The sequence below is a fragment of the Sapajus apella genome, unplaced genomic scaffold, assembly GCF_009761245.1.
Source record: "Sapajus apella isolate SASKATOON/1434 unplaced genomic scaffold, GSC_monkey_1.0 scaffold12, whole genome shotgun sequence".
Classification (NCBI taxonomy): Eukaryota; Metazoa; Chordata; class Mammalia; order Primates; family Cebidae; genus Sapajus; species Sapajus apella.
Window position 1 is genome coordinate 24,261,303 of NW_022436952.1, and position 27,881 is coordinate 24,289,183.

At 46.0% G+C, this 27,881-nt stretch overlaps 1 protein-coding gene and 1 long non-coding RNA gene across 5 annotated transcripts in view; one reads left to right on the top strand and one right to left on the bottom strand.

Moving 5' to 3' along the window:
* PIK3R5 (phosphoinositide-3-kinase regulatory subunit 5) overlaps positions 1 to 27,881 on the top strand; it is an 82,260-nt gene that overhangs the window by 35,066 nt on the left and 19,313 nt on the right. For all 4 annotated transcript variants that reach the window (XR_004269646.1, XM_032280301.1, XM_032280302.1 and 1 more), the window contains exons 2-5: positions 16,463 to 16,578; positions 18,807 to 18,907; positions 21,926 to 21,994; positions 22,729 to 22,867. Coding sequence is in view for 3 of the 4 variants with exons in the window: in XM_032280301.1 (XP_032136192.1) it covers positions 16,476 to 16,578; positions 18,807 to 18,907; positions 21,926 to 21,994; positions 22,729 to 22,867 (412 nt within the window). In the remaining variant the exon portion in view is untranslated. The remainder of the gene's footprint in view (positions 1 to 16,462; positions 16,579 to 18,806; positions 18,908 to 21,925; positions 21,995 to 22,728; positions 22,868 to 27,881) is intronic.
* On the bottom strand, positions 1,902 to 27,414 carry LOC116553134. The gene is made up of 3 exons (XR_004269647.1): positions 25,573 to 27,414; positions 22,960 to 23,050; positions 1,902 to 2,534 (listed from the first exon to the last, which is right to left on the bottom strand). It is a non-coding gene; the product is annotated as an uncharacterized LOC116553134 (long non-coding RNA).

Genomic DNA, 27,881 nt, shown 5'->3' on the forward strand with positions numbered 1-27,881 from the left:
TCCTCCACCCTGGCTGATTGGAAATTCAATGTCTCCCAGCACTTTGCAACTTCTAGAACCTCTGCTCAACTCCAGGCTTTCCAGTAGCTGTTTCTGCCAGGCTTCACAAGGTCTTACCCTGCATGCGCAGCTTAGTATTCAGCTAAGGTCTTCTTGACCTCCTCTTTTTCACATTTCCCTCTTTTCCAGTTTCTTGCCCCACGCATTCCAGCCATTTCTAGACTCCAAACTCCAATTTCTGGCTCCTCAACTCAGAAAGCCCTCTGTACTCTGCTTGGGTTCTACCTCTATGCTTTAAACCATGGAAGGGCCTTCCAGCAGAAAGCCAGGAAAATCAAGAGGCTCACCTTGTGCATTTCTCTTCTCTGAGGGATTACAGGCCTGTGCTTGCCTGTTGTCCAGTGTCTATAAACAGTTGCTTCAACTCTTTTGGCTCGTCCTACGATTGTTCATGGAGGGAGGCTTAGTCCAGTGCCAATTATTCCTTCACATCTGATGGTGAAAATACCCCTTCTTTGGAGTGGACTCTCAAATAGCACCTCTTTTATGAGATAAATATATTTGAGTATGATCTGTGGGATTTCAAAAAATAACGTTTTTAGAAGGATAAAGATCAGAATGTTGGCAGTGGTTATTCTAGGTAGTTTTAAAGCTTATCTTTTAACATTTTAAACTTATTTGTACAAGGCTCTTAATTTTTCTTTCTTAATTAGACTGTTAAATATTGAGATAAATTGTACATTCCTATGTAGTTCTATGAAACAATAAAGAGAGATTCTTTGTACCCTTTTCTCAGTTTGGGAATGTCTGCCTAGATTTCAGAAGATGTATGGAAATCCCGGATACCCAGGCAGAAGTTTGCCTGGGCGGAGCACTCATGGAGAACCTCTGCTAGGACAGTGCAGAAGGGAAATGTGGGGTTGGAGTCCCCAAACAGAGTCCCTACAGGGGCACTGCCTGGTGGACCTGTGAGAAGAGGGCCAGTGTCCTCCAGACCCCAGAATGGCAAATCCCCCGACAGCTTGCCCTGTGTGCCTGGAAAACCTGTAGACACTCAACGCCAGCCCATGAAAGCATCTGGGAGGGAGTCTGTACCCTGCAAAGCCACAGGGGCAGAGCTGCCCAAGACCATAGGAGCCTACCTCTTGCATCAGCATGAGCCAGTTGTGAGACATGGTGTCAAAGGGGATCATTTTGGAGCTTTAAGATTTGACTGCCCTGCTGGATTTTGGACTTGCACGGGACCTGTAACCCCTTTGTTTTGGCCAATTTCCCCTGTTTGGAATGGCTGTATTTACCCAATGACTGTACCCTCATTGTATCTAGTAAGTAACGGACTTGCTTTTGATTTTACAGGCTCATAGGTGGAAGGGACTTGCCTTGTCTCAGATAAGACTTTAGACTGTGGACTTTTGAATTAAATCTGAAATGAGTTAAGACTTTGGGGGACTGTTGGGAAGGCATGTTTGGTTTCAAAGTGTGAGGACATGAGATTTGGAGGGGTCAGAGCAGAATGGTATGGTTTGGCTCTGTGTCCCCATCCAAATCTCATCCTGAATTGTACTCCCATATTTCCCACATGTTGTAGAGGGGGGACCTGGTGGGACACAATTTGAATCATGGGGGTGGATTCCCCCATACTGTTCTCGAGGTATTAAGTCTCACGAGATCTGATGGTTCTATCAGGGGTTTCTGCTTTTGCATATTCCTCATTTTCTCTGGCCACTGCCATGTATGACATGCCTTTTGCCTCCTGCCATGATTCTGAGGCCTCCCCAGCCATGTGGAACTGCAAGTCCAATTAAACCTCTTTTTCTCCCCACCAGTCTCAAGTATGTCTTTAGCAGCAGCAGAAAAATTGACTAATACAGGTAGTTTTTCTTTTGACATAGATAGAGACCTTTTTTTTCAAACTGGAGGCCCCTTAGGGTTCTTTTGGTCACTATGACAGCGAATGAACTTGTGCTAGGTAAAGAAAAACAAAAAGGAACTTAACAGAAGGATTCTGGGGCATCTCAAAAACCCAAGTCTTGAGCAAAGCTTCCCAAAGGAGTTGCCTCTCTGCCACTTCTTCTCTCTCCTCAGCCCATTCCGTTTGGTATTCTCCCTGCACTTGTTCCTTCATGCTCACCCTAACCCTCCACGTCACCAGATGCAGTGGCCACTTCTCTGCCCTCATGTTGTAGATCTTGCAGCAGCATTCCCCACTCCCTCCTTGAAACACACTTGTTTTGGATCCTGGGACATCGTGTTCTCTTCCTGTTCATGAGCTGCATCTTCTCAGTGTTCCTTTGGTGATTCTTCCAGTGCCACCTCTTAACACTGGAGGTGTTCTCTCCACACTTCTCTCTTCACATGGTTCACAGCCTCAGTGACCATGGTACCATGTGAACTCCCAAATAGAGAGCTATAGCCCAGACCTCTCCACTGGGGTCAGATGGGGATAGAACTCGGACAAAGAAGGACTCTCGTTTTCCACTCCCAAATTATCCTCTCCTCAAACTTCTCCATCTCAGTGAATGTGATGCATCAGTCTGCATTAAAGGAAAAGACAAAAGGGATGAAGTATCCAAGGAAAAAGTGCACACCCACTTGGGGACCAAACTGTACTCAGCCATGATGCAAGGTGTACCCACTTATTGTAGAGACTTTTGGCTCGAGCTTCAGCCTGGATTTCCTTAATCCATTTCCATCTGACTTAGACATAAGGTCAGTCCCTGATTCTGGCCTGTCAGTGTTGGTTTCTGTTTGGATTGTATGCATGTGTGTTCATTTTTTCCTCTATCTATCTATTTATCTCTCTATCTGGAATATTTGGTGAGAAGTTGGGAGAGACTGCATCAGTGCCTGATGCCCTAATGTCATAGCAAATGGTCCCTTAGAGTTCTAGAGTGTTCTAGACTGGGCTAAATGGGACTCTTGAAATCAGTGTTTGTTTCACAAAAAGTTGTAAAAACCACACCTGGCCAAGTATTGGGAGGAGCGTCTAATTTCAGTTCTGTTCACAAACCCTGGTGAGTATTTGTTTTCTTGTTAGAGAGGTTTCACTCTAAAGCATATTCATGAATGGGATGGAGGGGGAGAAGGTGAGATATTTTTCTTGCATAATTGGGCAAGAGTTTAAAGAGAGTAAAAAGGAGACCAGAAAAGATGGTTGTGCCCATGTCTGAGAACAATTGCCTGCTGTTGGGTTAATAGAGAGAAGACAGGGTGGTAAACGGTTTATCACTCTGGAAGAGAAAAAAAGCTGTGCAAGGGAAAAGATAATGGATTGGACCAGTTTATCCCAAACTAATTCTGATAGTAAAGTATCTAGAAGTCACAGTGCTCTGGAAGGAGAAAAACCTTCCTCGTCCAAAGCTATAAAATATTCATCTCTGTCTTACAAACTAGAAATGATTCTATCTGTAGGAAATGAGCAGCCTGTGTCAGGCTGCAGGTGGCTCACACCTGCAGGGATTACAGGTGGCTCATGCCTGTAATCCCAGCACTTTGGGAGGCTGAGGTCAGCAGATTGCTTGAGCTCAGGAGTTCAAGATCAGCTTGGCAACATGGTGAAACCCTATGTCTATAAAAACAAATTAAAAATTAGCCAGGCATTGTGGCATGTGCCTGTAGTTCCAGCTATTTGAGAGACTGAGGCAGGAGGATCACTTAAGCCTAGGAGGTCAAGGCTGCAGTGAGCTATGGTCACACCAGTGCACTCCAGCCTGGGAAGCAGAGCAAGACCCTGTCTTTAAAGAAAAGAAAAGAAAAGTGAGCAGCCTGCAACAAATGCAGTTTGTCACAGTTGCAATTTTTTTCCACATCCAGAAAAGCCAGAAAGCTGCCAATATATGTGCAATTGGCCCTTCTTGAGTTTTTACAATTACATTCATTTGCTGCTTTATTCTCCTGTAAGCATTTGCTGACAATTAAGAAGGGCTCCCAGTTCAAAGGTGGCAGGATTAAACAGTCTCCAGTGTGAGTGCCCACGGTTTAGCCCAGGCACCCAAAGAATTCAGTTGCTGCCTGGAGTTTATGCCTTGGTTTATTGTTATGGTCTTCCTCTGGTTCCCCATCTTGGCAGTAATTTCAGTTTTCCCATCCCTGGCTCCATTATAGCTACCCTTACTTGCATGGAGAAGTTAAATTGCCTAGCATGTACTTCATTTACCAGCTGAGAGAACGCTCTATACCTCAGTCTCCTCATCTGTAAAATGGGGGTAAAGAGTGTCTACCTCACATAGATAAGGAGTGTCTACCTCACATAGATTTAATGACTTCATAGAAAACACCTACAACAGTGCCTTTCACATAGTAAGCTTTTGATTTCTATTGGATGCTATTATAAAAATTATTATATGCAAAGGTGATATTACACACCCTGTTGTCTTTTCAGCACTCTACCTGGGTAGAGTGCACCAGAGAGACCTTAGTTCAAATCCTCTCTGCACTATCTGTGTGTCCTTGGCGAAGGCTTTTAGCCAATAGGAGCAGAACTTCCTCATCTTTGCAAGTCCAGAGTGTTCTACAGCAGCTCAAAATAAATGAGATCATGTGCTTCAAGCCCTAAGCACAGTATCTGCCCAGGGTCAGTGCTGTGTACACATTAGCATCTTTCTCCTTCCCCTCCTTCATCCTCATCCCATTTCTTCTTGGCCTTGGCCACAACTGTGGTCTTCCTGAGCATTCCTGTGCCCCTTCCTTGGTAGAGAAGGGCTTGAGCACAGTTGGGGAGTAGGCAGTCTTGTCTCTGCTTCTTCAGTGGTTCTTTCTTTCCACATACATTTACTTCATCTTCTGCCCTCCCTGCACCTCCACACCATGTCCACCTGCCTTTTTTCATTTCCTCCCTCTCCTGGCCCCGGAGTCCTCCTCCTGCCCACTGGCTGCCATCACTGCTGTAACAGACTCCCCTGGTGGCCAAATCATCCTCCAAGAGTCTTACATCTTGAAAACTAAGCTAGGACAGGGAAGTGAACAACTCAAACCCAAGGGGAATGAATCACTAACAGTGGAAACTCAGGCAATTTTTACGCAAGACATCTTCCCTGGAAGCCTCAAATTACAACACTAAGACGAAACAGTACACTCAGTCCTTTACGTGTCTAGAAAACAGTAGAAATGACTTCCTATGAACACGACATAGGAAAGAACACAGGCTTGGAGAGTTAGGCCAACTTTGCACGGACTTCAAACTCAGGAATTGTGACCATAGGAACTTGAGTGAATAAACGACTTACCCTCCCTGAGCTGCAGGAAATGTGAATGATTATGATAACATCACAGGGTAATTGTGATGATCAAACCAAGTAATAAAGTGAAAATGTGCAACGTCGAACCTGACACATATCAATAATTACCTTCCTCCGTTTCTTCTTCCCCCCCCTCCCTTCTCTCCCACCATCCCACCCTCCCTCCTTCCTTCTTATTCTCCAGGTTGAAACTTATGGAGAATTAACAAATTGGGTGGTTTGTTTTTGTTGTTGAGTTAAATAGGAATTCTTTATATATTCAGGATGTTAGCCCTTAATCAGATATATAACTTGCAAATATTTTCTTCCATTCTGTGGCTTGCCTTTTCACTCTGTGGGTTGTACACTTTGATGCACAGAGTTTTAAATTTTGATATTTAAATGTTTTTTCTTTTGTTGCCTATACTTTTGATGTTATATCCAAGAAATCTTTGACAAATCCAATGCAATGAAGCATTCCCCCAGTTTTCCTTCTAAAAGTGTTATAGTTTTAGCATTTTATATTTAGATCTTTGATCTTTTTTGAATTGATTCTTTATGATGTTGAATCTTCCTAACAACAGAATATGCATTTCCATTTACTTTTGCTTTTCTTGTGTCTCTCAAATATTTTCTTTATAAAATCTTGTATATTTTTAAAGTTTTTTTAAAAAACATTTGTATTCTTTTTGCTGCTGTTAGGGGTGGAATCTTGTTTCCCCAACATAACTTTTTTATATGCGTAGTTAGATAATATTGATTTCTATATTAATTTGTGCCCAACCACTTTACCTAACTCTGTTGTTGGGTATAGCCATTTTTCAGTTGATTATCTTGGGTTTCTGTGAATATTTTGAGGGTAAGAAATTATGAATTATGCCAGTTCTATAATTGGCAAAGCTGTAACTCGTGAGCCAGAATGAATGACATATGACATATAAAAATTCTCAGAAAGTTCCTCACCCACACACCTGTCCTGAAATTACTCGAGATATTCGAGCTGAGCAAGAAATGAACCAAAATAAAGAACTTATAAATAGTAATGGTAGAGTACAAAACAAAACAGTGAGCAATAAAATAAATGAAACTTAAAGCCACTGTCCAAAAATACTGCTGTTATCACAGTTATTAAACTTAATGTAAGTGTCAAAAAATATTTAAAGAACTATGAAGTGGTATAATATGTTTAATTCAGGCTGGGCACGGTGGTGCATGCCTGTAATCCCAACATTTTGGGAGGCCGAGACTGGTGGATCATCTGAGGTCAGGAGTTTGAGAGCAGCCTGATCAAATGGTAAAACCCCATCTCTACTAAAAGTACAAAAATTAGCCAGCTATGGTGGTGTGTGCCTGTAGTCCCAGCTACTCGGGAGGCTGAGGCAGGAGGATAGCTTGAACCCAGGAGGCAGAGGTTGCAGTGAGCCAAGATCACACCACTGCACTCCAGCCTGGGAAACAAGAGTGAAACTCCATATCAGAAAAAAGAAAGAGAAAAAATATTTAATACAAATATGGATCTGTATTTTAAAAGAAAACATGTTACATTAAAAGAAGGGCTTAAAATTACAGAAGTCATTGTATAAACTATATAGGAATTTGATTCTTGCTAATGAGCTTTAACATTATGATTAAAGTGAATGATGTTGTCAGAAAACCTAAATTTGCAAAAGTGACACATTAAGTGTAATACCTGAACAGACCAATAACTCTGGAAGAAATTTGAAAAAGCATTCCAAAAATAGCCCTGAGGCGAGCAGCTGAAGTCACTCACTGCTGGGCAGCAAGAAGAGTGTGATCCTCATCTAAGCAGGAAGATGCATGATTACCCTCATTCCAGGCTCAGATTCCACTTATAGATTTACTGCTGTCTAATTCGGGAAAGTTCCTTCACCACTCAGAGCCTCTATTTTCTTATCTGTAGAGTGGAAGTGTTGTACTAAATGGTACCAAAGGTGCCTTCCCAGTCTTCGAGTCAAATGTGTGTGTGTGTATGCGTGTGTGTGTACATACATGTGTGCATTTTGTGTAAAACAAAAAGCATGACTTTCCAAGCCTGTGTATCAGAATCATGCAGGAAGTGTTTTATTTCTTGGCCTAGTCCCGAAGACATTAAGAGTTGGGCAGCAAAGATGTGTGTGTGTTAAGAAAGCACTCTGGGCTGGGCATGGTGGCTCATGCCTGTAATCCCATCACTTTGGGAGGCCGAGGTAGGCAGCTCACTTGAGGTCAGGAGTTCAACACCAGCCTTGCCAACATGGTGAAACCCCGTCTCTACTAAAAACAGAAAAATGAGCCTGGTGTGGTGGCACATGCCTGTAATTTCAGGTACTTGAGAGCCAGGAGAGTCACTGGAACCTGGGAGGCAGAGGTTACAGTGAGCTGAGATTGCTCCATTGCACTCCAGCCTGGGCAAAAACGTCAGACTCTCAAGAAAGAAAAAGAGAGAAAGGGAGGGAGGGAGGGAGGGAAGGAAGGAAAAAGAAAAGAAAAGAAAAGAAAAGGAAAGGAAAGGAGAAAAGAAAAGAAAAGAGAAAAGAAAGAACTCTCACAGCTCAGCCTGGGCAAAAGAGCAAGACTCTGTCAAAGAAAGAAAGAAAGGATAGAAGGAAGAAAAGAAGGAGGGATGGAAGGAAGGAAGGAGGGAGGGTGGGAGGGAGGGAAGGAAGGAAGGAGGGAGGGAGGGAAGGAAGGAAAGAAGGAAGGAAAGAAGGACTCTGATAGCTAACAGATAACATATACTGAACGCTTATTATGCACGAGGAATGATTCTACACACTTGCCTATGTTAACTCATTGTGCTTAACCTTGAGCTCTTTCAGACCCCAAGCATACACATGGTGTGCCCTGTCCTTTTAGGTGACACCAACACAGTATGACACTAAATGCAAAACTGGGCATGGACATCTGGTAACATTTGGTCATGAGGTAGTCATCAAGATGTTCCAAAATATATTAACTATAAACTTAATCTAGACTGACATTAAATCCCCCGCAGAGCCCCAGAAATTCTCAGCCCCAGTTTAGGAACTTCAGGTTGGGGGATTTTGAGGCAGCCAGCCTTGCACTGGTCCACTGTGTCTACACAAGAAATAGCAATGTTAATGAAGTTCACGTAAGGCAGTGAATCATTCAATAACTGCCTGGAAAGATACAGTAAGGGCATGAGGCCATGTAAAAATATAAAGGATCTTACAGCCATGTCTACCATTCATGCAGCTTCCTCTAATTAACAGCTTACATAAACATGGTGCAGTTATCAAAACCAGGAAATGATCACTAACAGAGTCCTATTAACTAAATGACAGACCTCATTTGAATCTTAGCATATTTCCCCTCAATGTTCTCTTTCTGTTCCACAATTCAGTACAGGATCCCACATTGTGTTTAGCCTTTATGTCTCCTTAGTCTCTTCCAATCTGTGATAGTTCCTCTGTCTTTCCTTATCTTCAATGACCTGAACACTTTGGTGAGTACTCACCATAGAAAATGTCTCCCAGCTGGGTTTTGAAGGGTGTTTTCTCATGATTAGGTTGTGGTTATGTGTTTTTGGCAAAAACCCCACAGAAGCAATGTTGTGTCCTTCCCTTCCCATTGCATCACAGCAGGGGACTCACGATGGTAATATGGCTTATTGCTGGTCATGTTAACCTTGATCATATGGTTAAGGTGGTGTCTGCTGGGTTTCTCCACTGTGCAGTTGTTGTTTTCCCCTTTATAAGTGGTAATTATTTGGGAGAAAATACTTTGAGACTAAACAAATATCCTGTTTCTCCACAGATTTTCACCAACAGATTTTTAGCATCCATCAGTGGTTCTTGCCTGCAACAATTATTAGCATGGTGTTTGCCTAGTGGCAATTTTCTATTTCTCTCATTCCTCTCACATTTATTAATTGGAATTCTTTCATAAAGAAGACCTGTCATTTCTCCTCCATTTACGTTTTTATTCAATTATCTATAACATTTAATTATCCATAGACTCATGGGTATTTGTTTTTTCTATGAGTTATAGTTCATCACTTTCTTTGTTCATTCAAGTTGTCCTAGCTGTGGCCATTGGAAGCTCCTTCAGGTTAGTCCCTATGTCCTTTTGACACTCCCCATCGTTTTTCAACTATTGGCTTATTTTCTAGCACTTCTTGATGTGCTGGGTTTATTTTATGTATTTCCTGTTTCAGTCCTAGGATCAGCCATGTCTCTAAGGAGCTCTGGCTCCTTTTATCAGAGAATGGTATTTAGAAAGCAAGATCTGGGCACTAGGTGTGCTTGTTGCTACTGGGATGTCATTGCCTCTGGGCATTCTCTGTAGAGAGCTAGAAAATGCATGTATGTGTATTGATCCAAGCACATACATCTTTTGAAATTTTTTCTATATCTATCTATCTGTATATACATTAAAAACCATGAATTCTGGCTGGGTGCCGTGGCTCATGCCTGTAATCCCAGCACTTTGGGAGGCCAAGGTGGGTGGATCATGAGGTCAGGAGATTGAGACCATCCTGGCTAACGTGGTGAAACCCCATCTCTACTAAAAATACAAAAAATTAGCCGGGTGTGGTGGCAGGCACCTGTAGTCCCAGCTACTCAGGAGGCAGAGGCAAAAGAATCACTTGAACCTGGTAGGCAGAGGTTGAAGTGAGCCAAAATTGCACCACTGCACTCCAACCTGGGCAACAGAGTGAGACTCCATTTCAACAAAACAAAACAAAAAAACCATGAGTTCATACTGATTCTTTCAAGTCTGCTCCAACTCCACAAGGCTCATTCCAGCCTTTCCCCTTCCTTATTTGTCACTTCTTTCTTTAATTCTCATGATCTATGGTTTATTCACTTATTTGTCTAATCCTAATGTACAGATAAAGAACTTTCAGAAATTTTTTATTTCTTTATTCTTTTGACATGGAGTCTTGTTCTGTCACCCAGGCTGGAGTGCAGTGGTACAATCTTAGCTCACTGCAACCTCCATCTCCTGTGTACAAACATTTCTTCTGTCTCAGCCAATGAAGTTGCTGGGACTACAGGTGCCTGCCACCACGCACAGCTAATTTTTGTATTTTTAGTAGAGACAGGGTTTCACCACATTGGTTAGGCCAGTCTTGAGCTCCTGACCTCAGGTGATCCACCCGCCTTAGCCTCCCAAAGTGCTGGGATTACAGGTGTGAGCCACCATGCCTGGCCTTGAACTTTTAGAATTTTAAATTCACATTCATATGAGAAACATATCTAATAACTGGAAAACAGTATTTGCCTGTAGTTTTTATTTTTGCCTTTGACCAGTATCCAGTCAAAGTACCATTTTACTAAGTTACTTAGGTTAGTTCTTTCATTCCCTATCCCCCTCAACGTGGTTACGTTAGTCATTGATTATATGGTTGTGATTGCTTGTCTCCCATTTTTGGTCCCGTGCCCCCAAATCCTGGTTGATTTTGATTATTCGTTCAATTTTGAGTATGTAAAATATCGCCACGTTTCTCAGCATTAAAGTTCTACACACAGATAATCCTCAAAGAATGGCTGCTCCTCCCTCATCTCCAGTTTCATTCCTTGATCCAATCTACCCTTTCCTCACCTCCACCTCCCATAGTAACCAATCTCCTTAATTTCTGATGTATCCTTCCTGTGTTGCAAAGAATTCTTTTACTTAGGTCACAGTGGAGATTCTGCCTTCCGAAGGCATGAGGAAGGGAGTGGGGCAGCGTAGGGAGAGTCGAGGCTCGAAGGATAGGAAGCGGAGAGGGAGGAGTCATCCAGGATGGAAGCAGACGGGGTCAGCCCAGGACTGCATGCCTTGGTGCTTTTCTTACTTAAAGCATGGGCCTGGAATATTCCATAACACCAGGAAAGCAGTGTGTAGAGCCAGCCAGCTAACTTTTGGAGGCCCCCTGCATATGAGATGCAGGCCTTCTAAATTGTCCCTTCATCACTGTTTAGAAACCCCCAAGAGGCTCTCCTCCATGCCCCATGATGGGTTGCCTTGGGAAGCTGGACCCAGGCAGACACAGCCCCTCTTCTGAGCAGCCCTGCACCAAAGGAAAGGTGAGCTCTCCACATCATGGCGCCCTATCAACATGGGAAGAAAAGGTAGAAGCTGGACTGGCTCTCTCTGTGCCCTCTGGAGTCCCGCCGACCCACCCCAACTCCAGGCCTTTCTGCCCCGTGCAGGGTCCCCAGCAAGGACTCCAAGTCCTTTTCGCTGGCTCAGAAGAGGAACTTGGAGATGGGGGAAGGCCCGGCTGTTGGATATTTCAACACCACCTTACCACTGGCAGGGAAATTGCGGGGGGTGGAGGGGAACGACATTCCCGGAATTTTACAATGGGAGCTCCTCCCATCAAGATAGGGAGAGGGCTTGGGAGGGCAATGCCAGGGAAGCCAGGCCCTGCTTGCCCAGCTTTTGAAAAAAGGCTTCATGCTGGGGAAGGGGGATGCCACTGTGTTCCCCCCTCACCTCTGCCCCAAAGCCATGGGCTTCTGCTGACAAGTCATAAGAAACAGCTGAATGATTGACTCAGACGGAAATGAGCGTGCCACAGGGCTGGGTGGTGAGCCTGGTATGCTGGGTTAACCCCCAGGGCAGCTCAGCTGAGGATCCCTTGGCTGGGCTCCCTCTCTCCTTCTCTCAGGCTCCCAAGGCCTAGTGACTCAGGCAAGTCCTGCCTCTGAGAAGAACTTGGGGCAGGCGCGAGAAAGCCTTGGAATGACAGGGAGGCAGGCACACCAGAATTCCACCCAGTGTCTGAGGATACCATGCCCTTCCATGGAGAAGACTTTGATGTGTCCCTTGAACAAGGTTGGGCAGGGAGGAGGCACACTGAGGCCAGGAGATGGGACAGTCACAGGCGGACCCCAAGATGAGAAGGAGAAGCCATGGGCCAGCAGGCATTGGGTGGGGTGTACTAGCAGCAGCCCCATGACACTGGGTTCTGCCCCTTTAAGGACAGGAGTGTGCAGAAGTGGCATTGGCTGAGAACGTTCATTTGCATCTTGCGTTTGCATCCATGACGGTGTGGGATGCATAGGGCAGGGTGACTCATTCCTGCTTCTGGCATAGCCGGCTTGGCCTTTGCAGCGGGGGGGTGAGTAGAAGGGTCTTAAAACCCAGATCACGTGGCTCAGCCTGTGCTCCAGGCTAGAGACGCCTGGGCGCTGTGAGCCACCACGGTCATCACTGGTGTACTGAGGGAGTGTTGCTTTGTGTCCCCTCTGGCACACACTCCTGTGAGCCCTGGCCCTTTCTCTGGAGAATGCAGGGCTGTGCAGGGCAGCTGGTGTAGGGGCAGATGTGGTGGGGCTCAGAATCCCCCGCAACTGAGAGTCTAGACCTCTTTTTTTTTTTTTTTTTTTTTTTTTTAAGACAGAGTCTTATTCTGTCACCCAGGCAGGAGTGCAGTGGTGTGATCTTGGCTCACTGCAACCTCCGCCTCTCCGGTTCAAGCCATTCTCTGCCTCAGCCTCCCGAGTAGCTGTGATTACAGGTGTGCACCACCACGCCCAACTAATTTTTTGTATTTTTAGTAGAGATGGGGTTTTCCCATGTTGGCCAGGCTGGTCTCAAACTCCTGACCTCAGGTGATCCACCTGCCTCAGCTTCCAAGTGCTGGGATTACAGACATGAGCCACTGTGCCCAGCCTACCTCTAAATGCAAAATCATGTGAATCAAGTCTTCACTTGTTGGGGTAGAAACATGAATTAGTTTTATTTTTCTTCCAGTAACTGCCTCTGACTGTGCTGAGGGGCAATGTAATCTAGTGGTTAAAATCCCAGACTCCTTGGGTTTATACCCTGGCTTTGCCATCTCCTAGCTGTGTGACTTTAGGCAAGTTGTTTAACCTCTCTGTGCCACCAATTTCCCATCTTCAACCTACTCCATCCAGCTTTCTGCAAAATTGGTCTAGCCTTCAGCCTCTTAATGATAGGTTTCCCTCACCTTGCTGGTGGCCGCTCTAGAGAAGGCTCAAGCCAAGCTTTTGTTCCACCCCTCACCCCGATCTGGAGCCCAAGCCTTTGACTTGCACAACAGTGGGTCTGCAAGCTGTGCCTTCTGCCCCTTGTCTCAGCCCTGCCATGGCTCACAGGCAGCACAGGACCAGGCCAGTGAGTTTGCTGGCTGAGTAGATAGTGACCCGACGAGCAAAGGGCAGCCCCCTCACCTTGGGTCATCCCAGTCTGTGTCAGGACTTCTCTGAAAGCCCTCTGCCCTCTGCTTTGGGGAGAGAAGGAAGAGCCTTCCGGAACAGTTGATGACCCGTTCTCTCTTCCCAATCTTATCATGAGAGGGGAGGGCGGGTCGCTGTGCTGGTTCTGGACTGACACCTCCCCGCAAGCCCACCTGGGGTGGTTGTGCCCACATCCCTGACAATACTCTGTGGCTCTCAGAACTTTAGAATGCAGAGCATTGAGCACCTTTTGTCCCTAGAATTGGGTCTCAGCCACAATTTGAGAATAAAAAGTCCTCCCGGCTCCCCTTGTCTGTTTATACCAGTGACAGCTCTCTCCCGCCTGCCTTGATCAAGCCCCTTGTCCTCACTGGGCCTCAGCTTCCTCTTCTGTAAAATGAGGGACTTGTTGGGGAGGCCTCTGAGCTCCCTCCGGAAACCTGCCCTGGGGGTAATCTGGGAGAAATCAGCCTGTGAGGACAAAGGGTCACTGATGACATCTGGGCCAGCCATTTATGCCCCAGACTCATCCATGTGAAGGTGCCTGGTGTTCTGGCTCCTCCGGCAGGTGCCATTAGCCCTGAGCTGGAATAGGACCCACCTCCAGAGGGTCTTGTGGTTGGGCTGCCATGGGAGGCAGAAAGGTGCCGCTCATCACAGGTGTCAGTCCCCATGGATGCTCACCCATGCCAGGTACTGGTACAATCCCGGGTCAGGGAGGGCTCTGCCCAGTCTGGCTCAGGGTCAGTGGACTCGCCACCTGGGCTACCTGTGGAGGTGTTAAACAGAAGACCAAAGGCAACATAACAGTCACATGGAAGGGCCTCAGGATGTTTTTGGGCATCCAGGTGCTGCTAATGGATGCACCCAAGGTCTTGAGTCACCAGTGAAAGGTTTTCTTTTTACTCTTTTTTTTTTTTTTTTTTTTTGAGACAGAGTCTCGCTCTGTCACCCAGGCTAAGGTGCAGTGGCGCAATCTCGGCTCACTGCCTCCCAGGCTCAAGTGAGTTTTCTGCTCAGCCTCCTGGGTAACTGGGATTACAGGTGCCTGCCACCATGCCCGGTTAATTAAAACAATTTTTTTTTGGTAGAGCTGGGGTTTCAATGTGTTGGCCAGGCTGGTTTCGAACTCCTGACCTCAAGTGATCCATCCACCTCTGCGTCCCAAAGTGCTGGGATTACAGGCATGAGCCACTGTTCCCGGCCACCGGTGAAAGGTTTTCTGAACTCAGCTCTCCATCACCACAACCAGAGGGCATGGGACCTGGTGGGTTGTTCTGTGTCCTGGGCCAGTCCAGCACCCTGGCCTATGCTCCCAGGTCCAGGTCCTCAGCGAGCTAATTCCTGCACCCAGACCATGGCATGGGCTGGTCCCCCTTTTCCCCCCTCACTTGTCCTGGCTTCCTCATCCAGCTTAAATGTCTGTTCTTCAGAGAGGCCTCCCTGACACCCTAACACTCTGAAGGGGGGTCCCCACTTGTCCCACTCCCAGCACCATCCTTTATAGCACTTCTCACTTGCTGGGATCACCTCTTTCTTTGCTCCATTGCTCAATGTCTGTGTCTCCCACAGAGGAGCACGGCTGCTTGGTTCACTGCCGTCTCCCAGTGTCTGGCACATGGCAGTCAGTGAACCCAAGACGGACCTCAGGTGCCTGTGCTGCCTCCTGCATGCCCATTGTGGCACCATCTGGCTTTGGAATGTGTAGCCCACTAGAGACACTGGCGAAGGAAGGCTGGACAGCTCACAAAGGGCTTAGCTTTCAACTTAGCCAGTGGTGCCTCCCAGGCAGGGGAGGCAGGAGGATTTGCCTGTGTGGGGCCTCTGTAAGCTGAACACTCTAGCCACACAGCAGAACCCAGGTTAGGATTTCATCTCTCTTTGCATGTCGTTTGCATGGCTCAGCTCTGAGCTCTGTGCTTCCTCTTCTGGCTTCCTGGTCTGTTCCCAGATCCACAGAGCTGCACAGCAGCTTTCTCGGCAACCCTCTGCAACCTGGCCTGACCGGCCAGTGAAGGGGTCTTCCCAGAGGGGGTGAATGCAGCAACATCTCTGAGGGCAGGGCCGATGACGGCACTCAGCATGTCTGCCGAAGTGTTTCATCTCCCCAAGAACCCCATGAGGTTAGCACCATCGTCACCTCGTTTTACAGATAAGTCAACCGAAGTTTGGAAAAGTTAAAGAATTTGCCCAAGGTCACGTGGCTAGCAAATATCAGAGTCCAGATTTGAGTCTAAGCCTGTTGGATCCCGGAGCCAGGCTTAATTACTGAGCCAAATCACCTTCTGTGGCTTTGCCAGAGACCTGGGAGCCCTTATACATGACTAGGAAGCTGGGCTGGGCCTGCTGGGGGCACTCAGTTCCCCAAATGGGGTTAAAACCCTTCTGAAATTCCCACTACAGTGGCCTTCCAGCTCAGCGAAGCATCCCTTGGTTTCTCCTTAATAGGATGAGGGAGGAGGGCAAGGAAGGCCTTTGAGTAACAGGTGACGTTGCCAAGCCTCAGGGGAAGGAAAGAAAAATGGCAAAAGAGCAGCTTAGGGCAGAAAAGAAATAGGCGCCTGTGACCCAGGCACCCAGTCAGAGAGAGCTCGCTGCAAGCATATCGAGTGAATTCCTATGGTTTTCTTACCAGGAACACGCTCCCTGCCCCATCCCTGGGGGTTTGGGGAACACAGCCTTGGAAATTCAGAAAAAGTCCTCCAAGTGATTCTGATTTTCCCCCAGGATCTTCCTGCCAAGCCCACTGGGGTCTGACCACTCCATGGGTACTTGGCGGTATTCCCCACTACCGAGTGGGGAAGGCAGGCCCCTTTCCACCTCCCTGCTCCTACCCCTGACCCCTTACTTTCCACACCTCTGTCCTGTTCTGCTGCAGGGGTGCTCTCTTCTGCCACTCAGATGTGGCCCTCCAGATGCCGTTCCTGCCCTGGGGATGGCTGTAAGGCCCCCGGTGCTTTCCTACAGCACCTGAGCTCTAGCTGGGCTGGGCTGATCACGTCACACTGTGAGCGTCCATTGTCTTTACTGGACCAGGTACTCTCTGGGAAAGGAGCTCGACAAGCTGACCGGTGTCTGTCCCCCATGCAGGCGATGACTCAGGATGCAGCCAGGAGCCACGACATGCACAGAGGACCGCATCCAGCATGCTCTGGAGCGCTGTCTGCACGGACTCAGCCTCAGCCGCCGCTCCACCTCCTGGTCAGGTAGGTCCGAGGGAGCCGGGAAGGCGACTGAGGCTTCAAGAAAGCCTCGGGGGCCACAGTGGGCACTGGACCAGGCATGGAAGCAGGAAGATTCCAGTTCAAACCCTGTCTGTGTGACCTGGGCAAGTCCCTAGACTTCACCTGGGCAGGTGCCCGGCACAGCACTTGATGTAGTCAGTCCTCAGTATCTGGCACTTTCTCCCTTCTCCTACAGTATCTTCCTCATCCTACTCGGGGCTGCCTTTTGCTTCTGGAAGAATCCATTGAATCTGCTTAGAAAACTACAACTGCTGATTCTGAAAAAGCAGCTGGGAATTCACAGGCACCTCTCCCCAGAATTCTCCCGTTTATTTCTAGTTCCCCTTATAGCTCCATCCTCCTCTTCTCTATAGAATAAGGGAAAATTCAGCAGAGCTTCAGAAAACAGGAGGCCTCTGTTTCCCAGGTCCCAGGACTGAGAAATAGGGTGTCTGCAGTCCTGGGTAGTCACGTCTCTGAAGGCTGGCGCCTGGCTGTAATAATTCCTTATGCTTACAGAGCTTTCTCACACCCCGTATCTCACTTGCCTCCCTAACTTCTCCATAAGTAGCCACCCAGTGCTCCTTGAACATACGGATCCCTCTTCACCTTTGCACTTGCTGCCTGGAACTCTTCCCTGGGAACTGCACATAGCTGGCTCCTTCTCATCCAGGTCTCGGCTCAAATGTCACTTCCTCTGAGAAGCTGTCCCTGGCCTTTGGAATGAGGCAGACCTGGGTGAAAGCTATCTCCCACTGGCTGTACAACCCTGTGCAAGCCACTTACCCTCCCAGGACCCTGGCCCTACTTGCCTTGTCTGCAAAATGGGAATAATAATAAGAACCGGCTGGGCATGGTGGCTCATGCCTGTAATCCCAGCACTTTGGGAGGTGGAGGCGGGTGGATGACCTGAGGTCAGGAGTTCGAGACCAGCCTGCCCAACATGGCGAAACCCCGTCTCTATTAAAAATACAAAACTAGCCACGTGTGGCGGCAGGTGCCTGTAATCCCAGCTACTTGGGAGGCTGAGGCAGGAGAATGGCTTGGACCTGATGGTGCGGAGGTTGCAGTGAGCCAAGATCAAGCTACTGCACTCCAGCCCGGGTGACAAGAAGGAAATTCCATCTCAATAAATAAATAAATACATAAAAATAATGGAACCACTTTCCTGAAGAGACAGTAGGAGCCTCAACAAAGTTAATGTATTCAGAGGCCTAGCACTGTATTGGCACATAGTAGGTGGTCAATAAACGGTAGTTTTCTTTCTTGCCTCCTACCCAGGTTTTGATGGAACCTAAGCTGAGCTGGGGAGAGGGATATTGTTAAGCAAAAGCATATAAAAATACCCGACTTTTGCATATTTTACAACCTGTGACCACATGGACACATTGTTAGAAGCCTCCAGAACTTTGGAAGGAGCCTGTACACGAGCAGTCCTGGAGCTTGAGCTCCACAAAGTTCAAGTGCAATCCATTTCCACTCCTGCAGCTCTCAACCCCCCATCTCTCACACACACACACACACACACACACACACACACACACACACCCCAGTCCCTCCGTGCTCCCCTGCCCCGGGCTGTCCCTTTAATTTCTAGGGGTTTACCCTTGCTGACTGCAGGGAAACAAAGACTGACAAAATAAGCAAGCCTGGGGGAAGTTACAGAGTGACAATGTGCTCATGGTAGGTTTTAAAATAGAAATAGTTTAGCTTCCCCTTCCTAGGCTCTCTGGCCAGTCCCGGGAAGCTCCATGGCTGCTGTAGACTCGGTCTCGCGTCTTGGGATGGAACTCACCGTGGCTCCTCTCTGTATTCTTCCAGCAACTCCTGCCTCTGTTCTAACCTCCCTGCAACTCATAGGTACCACTGTAGAAAGCCAGGGCAGGGGAGGGTTTGGGAGAAATGGCGCTCCCACAGGGAGCGGAGTTGTGGTGAGCTCATTATCCTCTAAAGGAGATCCCAGCCTGCATCTCCAATCCCCGTGTCTCTTGCTTATGCAGGAACAGGGAACTTGCCATTATGTCTTGATGGGTCATGGTAGGGTCAAGTGTGGATCCAGCATCTTCTGGATTCACTTACTTTAGAAAGGAGTGTACCAGTGCAATTCCACAGAAGAATGTTCCAGCATAAATGCCCCTTCTCTGCAGCCCCCGCCTGAGCGTGGCCCGAAGAGACCAGAACTGACCCCTTGCCTCTCTCTCCTTTTCCAGCTGGGCTGTGTCTGAACTGCTGGAGCCTGCAGGAGCTGGTCAGCAGGGACCCGGGCCACTTCCTCATCCTCCTTGAGCAGATCCTGCAGAAGACCCGAGAGGTGAGGGAGAGTCAGGAATGGAAGGGCAGAGTTGGGGTTGGCCCCATAGAGTGGAGAAATAGGTCCCAGAGAACATCATTCCAGAGGCCTGGAGCCCTAGAGGGGCTTGGCAAAGGCCCTGGGAACCTGTGGGTTCTGTGTTTCGGCAGTGCTTGCGCACGAGGGGTTTCTAGGTAGGAATGCACTCAGTAAGAACACATCATACATGAGCCAGGGTCCTGTGTTCAGCCACAGACATGACTTGTAAGTCCAGGTATTGACTAGGAAGGGAGAAGACACTTTACCCGATTCCCTTCCTCAAAAAGATCCATAAAAACAAAGACACGAAAGGGAAAACTGATCGAAAAGGTAAACTGAGGCCCCCTCTCATAGTTTCATCAATGGCTTTTATGACAATGAAGAGGGATGTGCTTAGTGTTGAGCTGGGCTTGGGTTCCAGAATAGCTGTGAGTCCCAAAAGAGAATTTGGGCTTTTTAATAGGAATTCTCTTTTATGGGGTGTGTGTGTGTGTGTGTGTGTGTGTGTGTGTGTGTGTTATTTTAAATACATGACTGAGTTGGAAAACATGTTACTTTCACTCTCAGTTACCTCTCCCTGTAAGAAGATGCCCAAGGTTACACCACTATTTACCTGGTACTTTTTTACCCTCATCATAAGCCACCCAGCTTGGAACAGCTGAACCACCTCGGAAATGCATAACATATAAACCAAAATGGAAAGTCTGGCCCACCGTGGAGCAATATGGGAGGGTTTCATAGAAAGGTCCGACCCCATGAGGCATGGTAGACACATTGTCTATTAAGGGTAAAGAGAAAGAGAATTCTGAATTTGAGCCTACTGAGGTCATCCAGCACAGAAGACATGATGGGGCTTTCTCTGTGTCTCCAGCTCCCCCGAGTTCCAAAATGGGCCGAGAAACCTTCGGCATTTTGACGAATGAATTCTAAATCATGTGCTGTGCACACGTGTGCATGTGGTGTGGTAGGTTGTATCAGAGAGGCAGTCCACAAAAGGATAAATAGAATTTGTAAACAAATATGAAAAATGATAATGAAATAAATGCAAATTAAAACCATGATGAGACGAACTTTGCCTAACAAATTAGCAAGGAAAAAAAAAAAAAAAAAAAGGTCAGGCCAGGTACAGTGGCTTGTGCCTGTAATCCCAGCACTTTGAGAGACTCAGGTGGGAGAAATGCTTGAACCCAGGAGTTCAAGACCAGCCTGGGCAACATAGCAAGACCTCATCTCTACAAAGAATACAAAAAGTCGCCAGTTGTGGTGGTGCGCACCTGTAATATCAGCTACATGGGAGGAAGGCAGGAGTGCTTGGGCCCAGGAGGTCAAGGCTGTAGTGAGCCAAGATTGTGCCACTGCACTCCAGCCTGTGTGACAGAGCAAGACCCTCTCTCTCTCTTTCTCTCTCTCTCTCTCTGTCTCTCTGTTTTTGTTATGTGTTGTTTTGTTTTTAAGATAAAACCAATGCAGGAAGAGCATGGTGAAACTGGTACTTTTATATACATAAAATATTATAAATGGCAAAATCCTTTTGGAAAGCAATATGACAATATGTCTCAAAGGTCATAAAGGTCTATAAATATGTTGATAATCTTTGATTCGTTGACTCCACTTCTTGAACTCTTTTCTAGATAAATAATCCAAATTATAGAAAAAGGAATATACATAATGGTGTTCATTGCAAAATATGTAAAATGCCAAGAAAATAATCTAGAATGTCCACAATGAAACTAGTAATTTATGGAGGTCTACCAGATGGAGTATAATGCAGCTAAAAATAATGAATATTATCCAAGGGCATAAACAAAATTTAACATATAATACAATTGCATCAGTAAGATTTATTAAATGGTTTAGGGAAAATTGACTAAACATTTGGAAAAAGATAGAGTGAGATCCCCAACTCACATCATACAGCAGGTGAAATTCTAGTTGCATTAAATATTTCTCTTTTTTTTTTTTTTCCTTTTGAGAAAGAATCTCAGCCTCCTGAGTAATTGGGATTACAGACGCATACCACCATGCCTGCCTATATTTTTATTTTTAGTACAGATGGGATTTTGCCATGTTGGCCAGGCTGGTCTCAAACTCCTGGCCTCAAGTGATCTGCCCTCCTCGGCCTCTCAAAGTATTGGAATTATAGGCATAAGCCATCACACCCAGCTTAAATATTTCAATTTCAGAAAATGAAGCTTCAAAAAAAATATATATATATATGAATATTTACATGATCTTTGCATGCAAAAGCAAAAATCCATAGAGGAAAACTTAACACCTGTAATTTCTGTACATGACAAATACCTATGAAATTAAAAGAGAGCTAACTGGAAACAAATATTTATAACACAAATAACAGGTAAGTGTATAACCAGAAGGGGGAAAAGGTAGCCTTAGAGACCATGCAGGAAAAAAGAAATTGACTTATAATACTATATGTAAAATACATAGGAGTTAAGTATACACACAGCTTATAGCTTCGCAGACACAGGAATGGAAAACCAAACACAGTATGTTCTCACTCATAAGTGGGAGCTGAACAATGAGAACACATGGACACAGGGAGGGGAACATCACACACTGGGGCCTGTCAGAGGGTGGTGGGCAAGGGGAGGGAGAACATTAGAATAAATACCTAATACATGCGGGGCTTAAAACCTAGATGTCTGGTTGATGGGTGCAGCAAGCCACCATTGGCACGTATGTGTGTACCTATGTAACAAACCTGCACATTCTGTACATGTATCCAAGAACTTAAAGAAAATACATAGGGCAAAAGTGGTGTCAGGAGAGGGACATTGAAACATTAGCTGTGGTTGGGTCTTGGAGGGAAATTTTTGAGTGTTTTCGTTGACATCTACATTCCAAATGTTTGTCATGTAATTACACCACTTTTCACTTAAAAAAAAAAAAAAGAGGCTAGAATGAGAACTGCTGTATTCTGCCTCAGGGAGCCCCGGACCCCGTGAATGAGTCTCGCTCTCTGTCTCATCCTCTCCACAGGTCCAGGAGAAGGGCACCTACGACCTGCTCACCCCTCTGGCCCTGCTCTTCTATTCCACCGTTCTTTGTGTAAGTCCAGCGTGGGCCAAGACGCAGGAGGCGAGGGAGGAGGAGGGAGAGCACCCTCTATCTGGGGCAGAACCCTCACACCTCTGGAGATAAGCAGAGAGAGAAACTGTCAAGAACCAGCATGTGAAATGGCTTTCAACACTTAGATGGCTTCAGAGCAGCCACCATGAGAGGCTTCCAGTGACTCCATGTGGCCACCATGGTGCCTGGCATTCGTGAGCTCCCATGAAAGAACTGCTGTCACTGTTAACAAGCCACAAGAGATATTCTATGTCCACCTCATTTTTCACCCCGGTGGTCAGTTTCACCCAATGCGATCGCCCCCAGTGGCACCAGATGTGTGCACTGACTGATTCCACCCTCAAAAAATAAACATTTACCTGTAATGAGGCTATTTAAGGAAAGGTGGTTTAGGCATTGAAGACCATTATCTGTAACAAGTGGCAGCAATGACACCATTTACCAGTAAGCGGTCAGCCTTTCAGAGAGGCTCACTCAAGCACTGGGTAAAGCAAGTCCCTTCCAGTAGAGACACCCCGGGTGCCATCTTGCCCATCTGTAACTCACCCCTGGTGGGTAACTTTCAGTTCCTCCTGACCTTGTCCTGGGACACACTGCTGCCAGGAAAGGTGTATCTTTTGTGGAATATTCCAGAAAGGGAGCAGAAGCTACTCGGGACTATCTGAGCCTTTTCTTACCTAGATCTTTCTGCTTGTTGCCTGCCTCCATCCTAGACACCACACTTCCCACCAGACTCGGATCTCCTTCTGAAGGCAGCCAGCACCTACCACCGGTTCCTGACCTGGCCTGTTCCTTACTGCAGCATCTGCCAGGAGCTGCTCACCTTCATCGATGCTGAACTCAAGGCCCCAGGTAAGCATGGAGGCAGCTGTCATGGGGGGCAAGGTTCACAAGGTGAGAATGCTTCCAGCTCTTCCGAAGCTGTTCTTTGTGACCCTCCTTACCTTGTAACCTTTGGTTCACTTCTGCCTATGCCTTGGTTCACAACCTTGGAGGCTCTTCTTCATGACATTGTCAAGCATCTGATGGTTGAATCTGATGGCTGAAAGTAAATATGGGAGGTAACTTGAGAAGGAATTCTTAGGGGAAGCAGGAGCAGGCACTCAGGGCAAGGAGACCTCGCCACTTGGCCTGTGCCTCTGATCTGGCTGGTCAAGGGGTCTTCAAGTCTGCCCAGGTCAGATAGAGAAGCACCCAGGATGCTGATAAGAGGCCTTTGCATGGTCTCTGTGCCCCAGGAACAAGTAGGGAATTGCGTGCGTGGGTTGATGCAGTTCTGGTCGGGGAAGGTGGTTGGTGCCAGGAATGATGGCCTCTGTGACAAGTGTGGACAAGACCTGGGACAGTTTTCATGTGTGGGGTCTGAAAAGCAGGAGTTCTTCAGAAATTGCAGGTGCTGTCATAGACATGAAAATGATGTCTAAGGAAACTGTGATAGTGCAGGAGAAAACATAGTCAAGTGTGATTTACTAAGTGGCTCAGCAAATCAGTACTCAAAGGAATAAAGTCACAAAAACATCTCAATAGATGTCTCTAAAATAGTTCATAAAACCCAATACCATTCCTGATATTCAAAACCCCTCAATATATGGAAATGATTACTCTAGAAGTGCTTTTAATATGGCAGCAGCCCAAGGTAAAATACTAGAGGCATTTTCTTTAGAGTCAATAATCTTCTCCCTTTGGCTTATAGGTTTTTTGCCTATGCAAAAAGACAAAAATAAGGAATACTTTCTCTTCTGAAGAAGAGAAATTTTAATTTGTTGGAGCTCAAACAGTTGCTTTCCTGGGAAGAATGAGAGAATCCCCTGAACAAAGAATTGTCAGAACTAGAAAATAGGTAGCTAAGAGCTTTTTTATAAACCAGCATTAACCAGTAAGAAAACATAATGAGAAAACCCAATTTACAACAGTAATTAAAAATAAAAAATAGGCTAGGCGCAGTGGCTCACACCTGTAATCCCAACACTTTGGGAGCCCAAGGCGGGTGGATCATGAGGTCAGGAGATCGAGACCATCCTGGCCAACATGGTGAAACCCCATCTCTACTAAGATACAAAAAATTACCTGGGTGTGGTGGTGTGCGCCTATAGTCCTAGCTACTCGAGAGGCTGAGGCAGGGGAATTGCTTGACCCCGGGAGGCAGAGGTTGCACTAAGCTGAGATCCCGCCACTGTACTCCAGGCTGACGACAGAGTGAGACTCCGTCTCAATATGAATAAATAAATAATAATAAATAAACTTAAAAAATTTTAATGACCTATGTAGAGAAAACAAACTTTGCTGAAGAATGAATAACTGAAGAATCATATTGCTGGATTGAATCAATATTGTAATGAGACCAAGTGTTAGAAAAATAAACATAACCACAATCAAAATACCAAGATATTTAAAAAAATTTTTAAATATATATAAATAAACATAATATGTAAACATTTTACATATAAATAAATTTATGTATAAAGAAATAAAATCTATTTGAAAGATTTATTTATGCACTTAGATATATTCATTCATATATTTTTAAAGAAAAGTAAGAAAATATTTCCATTTTTGAAGGTACTATAGGACTACAGTTATTAAAATAGTACACTATGATTATAAGAGTAGGTAGATAATGGAACAAAATGTAATATCTAGAATCAGATTAAATACACAAAATTGTATTATATGACAAAGCGGCATCCTTAAATTATTGATGAAAAAAATCAGTTATTTCATAAATGATATCAGGATAATTGGTAGACCATAAAAAAAATTGTGTTAGAATTCTATCCAAAAAGGCCAGGTGCTGTGGCTCATGCCTGTAATCCTAGTCCTTTGGGAGGCTGAAGCGGGCAGATCACCTGATATCAGGAGTTGGTGAGGAATGGGGGGCTGTGTTTGCTAAAGCATCAGAAAGAATACCCTTTCACCCAGCAATTCCATTCCTGAATTTTATCCTGATGCCCCACTATGGATGTACAAAGATGTAGCTACAAAGATGTTCATCAATGCATTCTTGCTAATAATCAATCAATACCAAAAAACCTAAATATTGAATGTGGTCGAGTATACTGTGGTGAAGTCATTTGGTGGAATGATATTGAATTATTAAAAAGGATATTGTAGAAATAGGTACTGAGCTCAAAAGATGTTGAGTAACTAGTTGAGTGAAAAAGCACGCACCCCAATACTATGTATGTTATTTTTGTTTTCTCTCTTTCTGATGTATCCATGCACCAGGCTCTGTTTAGTACCAGCAGCATTTAATTCTCACCTTATACATTAAACACACACAGGACAGAAGTACCACATCTTATTTCCCAACAACTTACGGACCCTAGGAAGGTCAAGACTGAAGTTTGGCTTGTAAATTTCTTTGGAAGGGTTCATAACTTTCCTAACCAACCAGTCACCAGATCTGTCTATGCCCCACCCAGTCAGCTGACATGTCTGAGCCTCACCCAATCAGCTGATCTGCCTGCCCCCAGTCAGCTGTCTGTCATTGCAAAGAGCAGAGCAGGTATAGCTAGGATTTTGCCAACCCCCAAGTCTACCTATAACGAGGTCCTCACCTCATAGTAGAGACTTGGGTGGAGATTTAGGACATCAGGAAAACCCTTAGGAGGGGCTGGATCCTGAAAGGCGTCTGCCAACTCAGCTTCCCAAGGAAAAGAACAAACCCTAAAGGAACAAGCCAGTTTAAGGTCAAACTCCATTCCCTCCCTCACTCCCTCCCAAAACAAACAGACCTGGATCTCTTCTGAGCTTGCTGGTGACTGGAGTTCCTTTGCTAGGAGGCAATGCTTTCCTTCCTTTCTACAATGCTCAGAGAAAGAATTTAAAATCCAAATGTCCTGGCAGGGCCTTGGGTTTATACCAAAGACCTAAATGATTCTTTTTTGTGTTTTGAAAAGGATAAGGGAGCTATGAGGTTAGGGGAGGGGATTACCTGTGGGGAGACCACTTCCCAATTTCAATAGAACCAGCTGTCTCTCCTCAGCTCAATGCATGCTATGCCTTGAGATATTTTTGCAGGCGGCTGGGTAGAAACTCTGTTCTGGGCAGCCCAGAAAGCAGATGTGGCATAGAGGGGCAGGCGATGGTGAGGCCCAAACCCTGGAATGATAAACTGTGAAGCCTGCAGCTTGTTGAAAAATGCTCTCATATGATTTTTAACAGGCATGCGGTAATCTTTTTGCCTAATTCCTGAGTCCCTCCCACCCCCAGTTAAGTGGAGAGAGGACTAGAATGGAGGCCAGGGAACTTGAATGCTTGAAGGAGAGGCAGAATAACTTGGTGACTACTAGTCCTTGGGACCAGACCATTGTGCTTTCAAATCCTGGGTCTGCTGCTCACTAACTGTGGGCCTTCAGCAAGACATTTAGCTTGTGAGCTTCAGTTTCCTCAGCTGTAAAATGGGAGTATAGCAATGCCTCCCTGTCAATGCAGTTAGTGAGGATTAATGTTGGCCTAATTGATTTCACAGTGCTGGGGGCAGTAAGGGCTGCAGTGGTGTTAGCTTAGAAGGTAGGTCCTGGTAAAGTCACAGGGAGAAATGAGAAGGGACGTGGGGGGAGATCTCCACCATGAAGTCTCAGGGACCCAGTTGCCATGGGAATGAATGAAACAGTTTATCCTGCTTTGATGTGGCTGGGTGGCAGAGGAAGTGGGCCTGTTATCAAGGCTGGGGGCCTCCCCCTGCTTCCTGACTCCACCTCCATAAGATCACCCACTGCCTCAACGCTGGGGGTGGCAGGAAACCTCACGTCAGTGCCACAGGGTCCTGCCCACCACAGCCCTCTTGGGCTCAGCCCACATGTTTATTGAATATTTACTCTATGCCTGAATAGCTGTGCCGATCACAATACTTTCCTGCAAAGAATTTATCTGTCAACCTGGGAGATGACACGGGGCATCTTACGTGCAAACAGCTCTGCAATTTTCAAGGCACACAAACCTCAAGGATTGCATCTCACCTGCAGGGGAAGAAAGAAAAGTCATATTATTCTCATTATAAAATGGGAAATGATTTTGAGAAGATGAAGTTCAGTATTTCTTGTCCAAGCTACAAAGTATAAAAGAGGGAACATGAATGCTAGTATGACAAAGACCTGTAGATCGTTACTTATTAGCTGATGACCTTGGACAAGTTACTTAGGCTCTCTGAGCCTCCCAGTCAAAAGTAGAATTATACTTATCACTGATGATGATAAGGAGAACAGCAGTGAAGCCAGGGTTGCTTAAGGCATATGAAGCACCGTCACAGGTTGGTCCCATCTAACCATCAGAACATCTCCATGGGTAGTTACTTTTTCTTGCCAGGCTGGAGTGCAGTGGTGCGATCTTGGCTCACTGCAACCTCTGCCTCCTGGGTTTAAGCAGTTCTCCTGTCTCAGCCTCTTGAGTAGCTGAGATTACAGGTGCACACCACCACACCCAGCTAATTTTTGTATTTTGAGTAGAGATGATAGGGTTTCAGTATGTTAGCCAGGATGGTCTCAATCTCTTGACCTTGTGATCTGCCCATCTCAGCCTCCCAAAGTGCTGGGATTACAGGCATGAGCCACCACACCTGGCCAAGGGTAGTTACTATTATTTCCATTTTACGGATGCTGAAACTGAAGGCCCGACAGTTAAGTAACTTGCCTATGGTTACACAGCTGACAAGAGTTCTACCACTTGAGCCCACATCTCTTTGATACCAAAAGTCATATTATATCCTTTTCACATTTGCATAAAGCGTGTTTCTACCAAGAAGCACTGACAGATGGCTGCATGACCCTGGGTTGCCCAGGCTGTCTTTTTATAAGCACTCTCCCCGCTTGGGGAATTTCTCCTGCCCCTTTCCCTTTGGGATGCTTAATGGCTTCATACCCTTTGA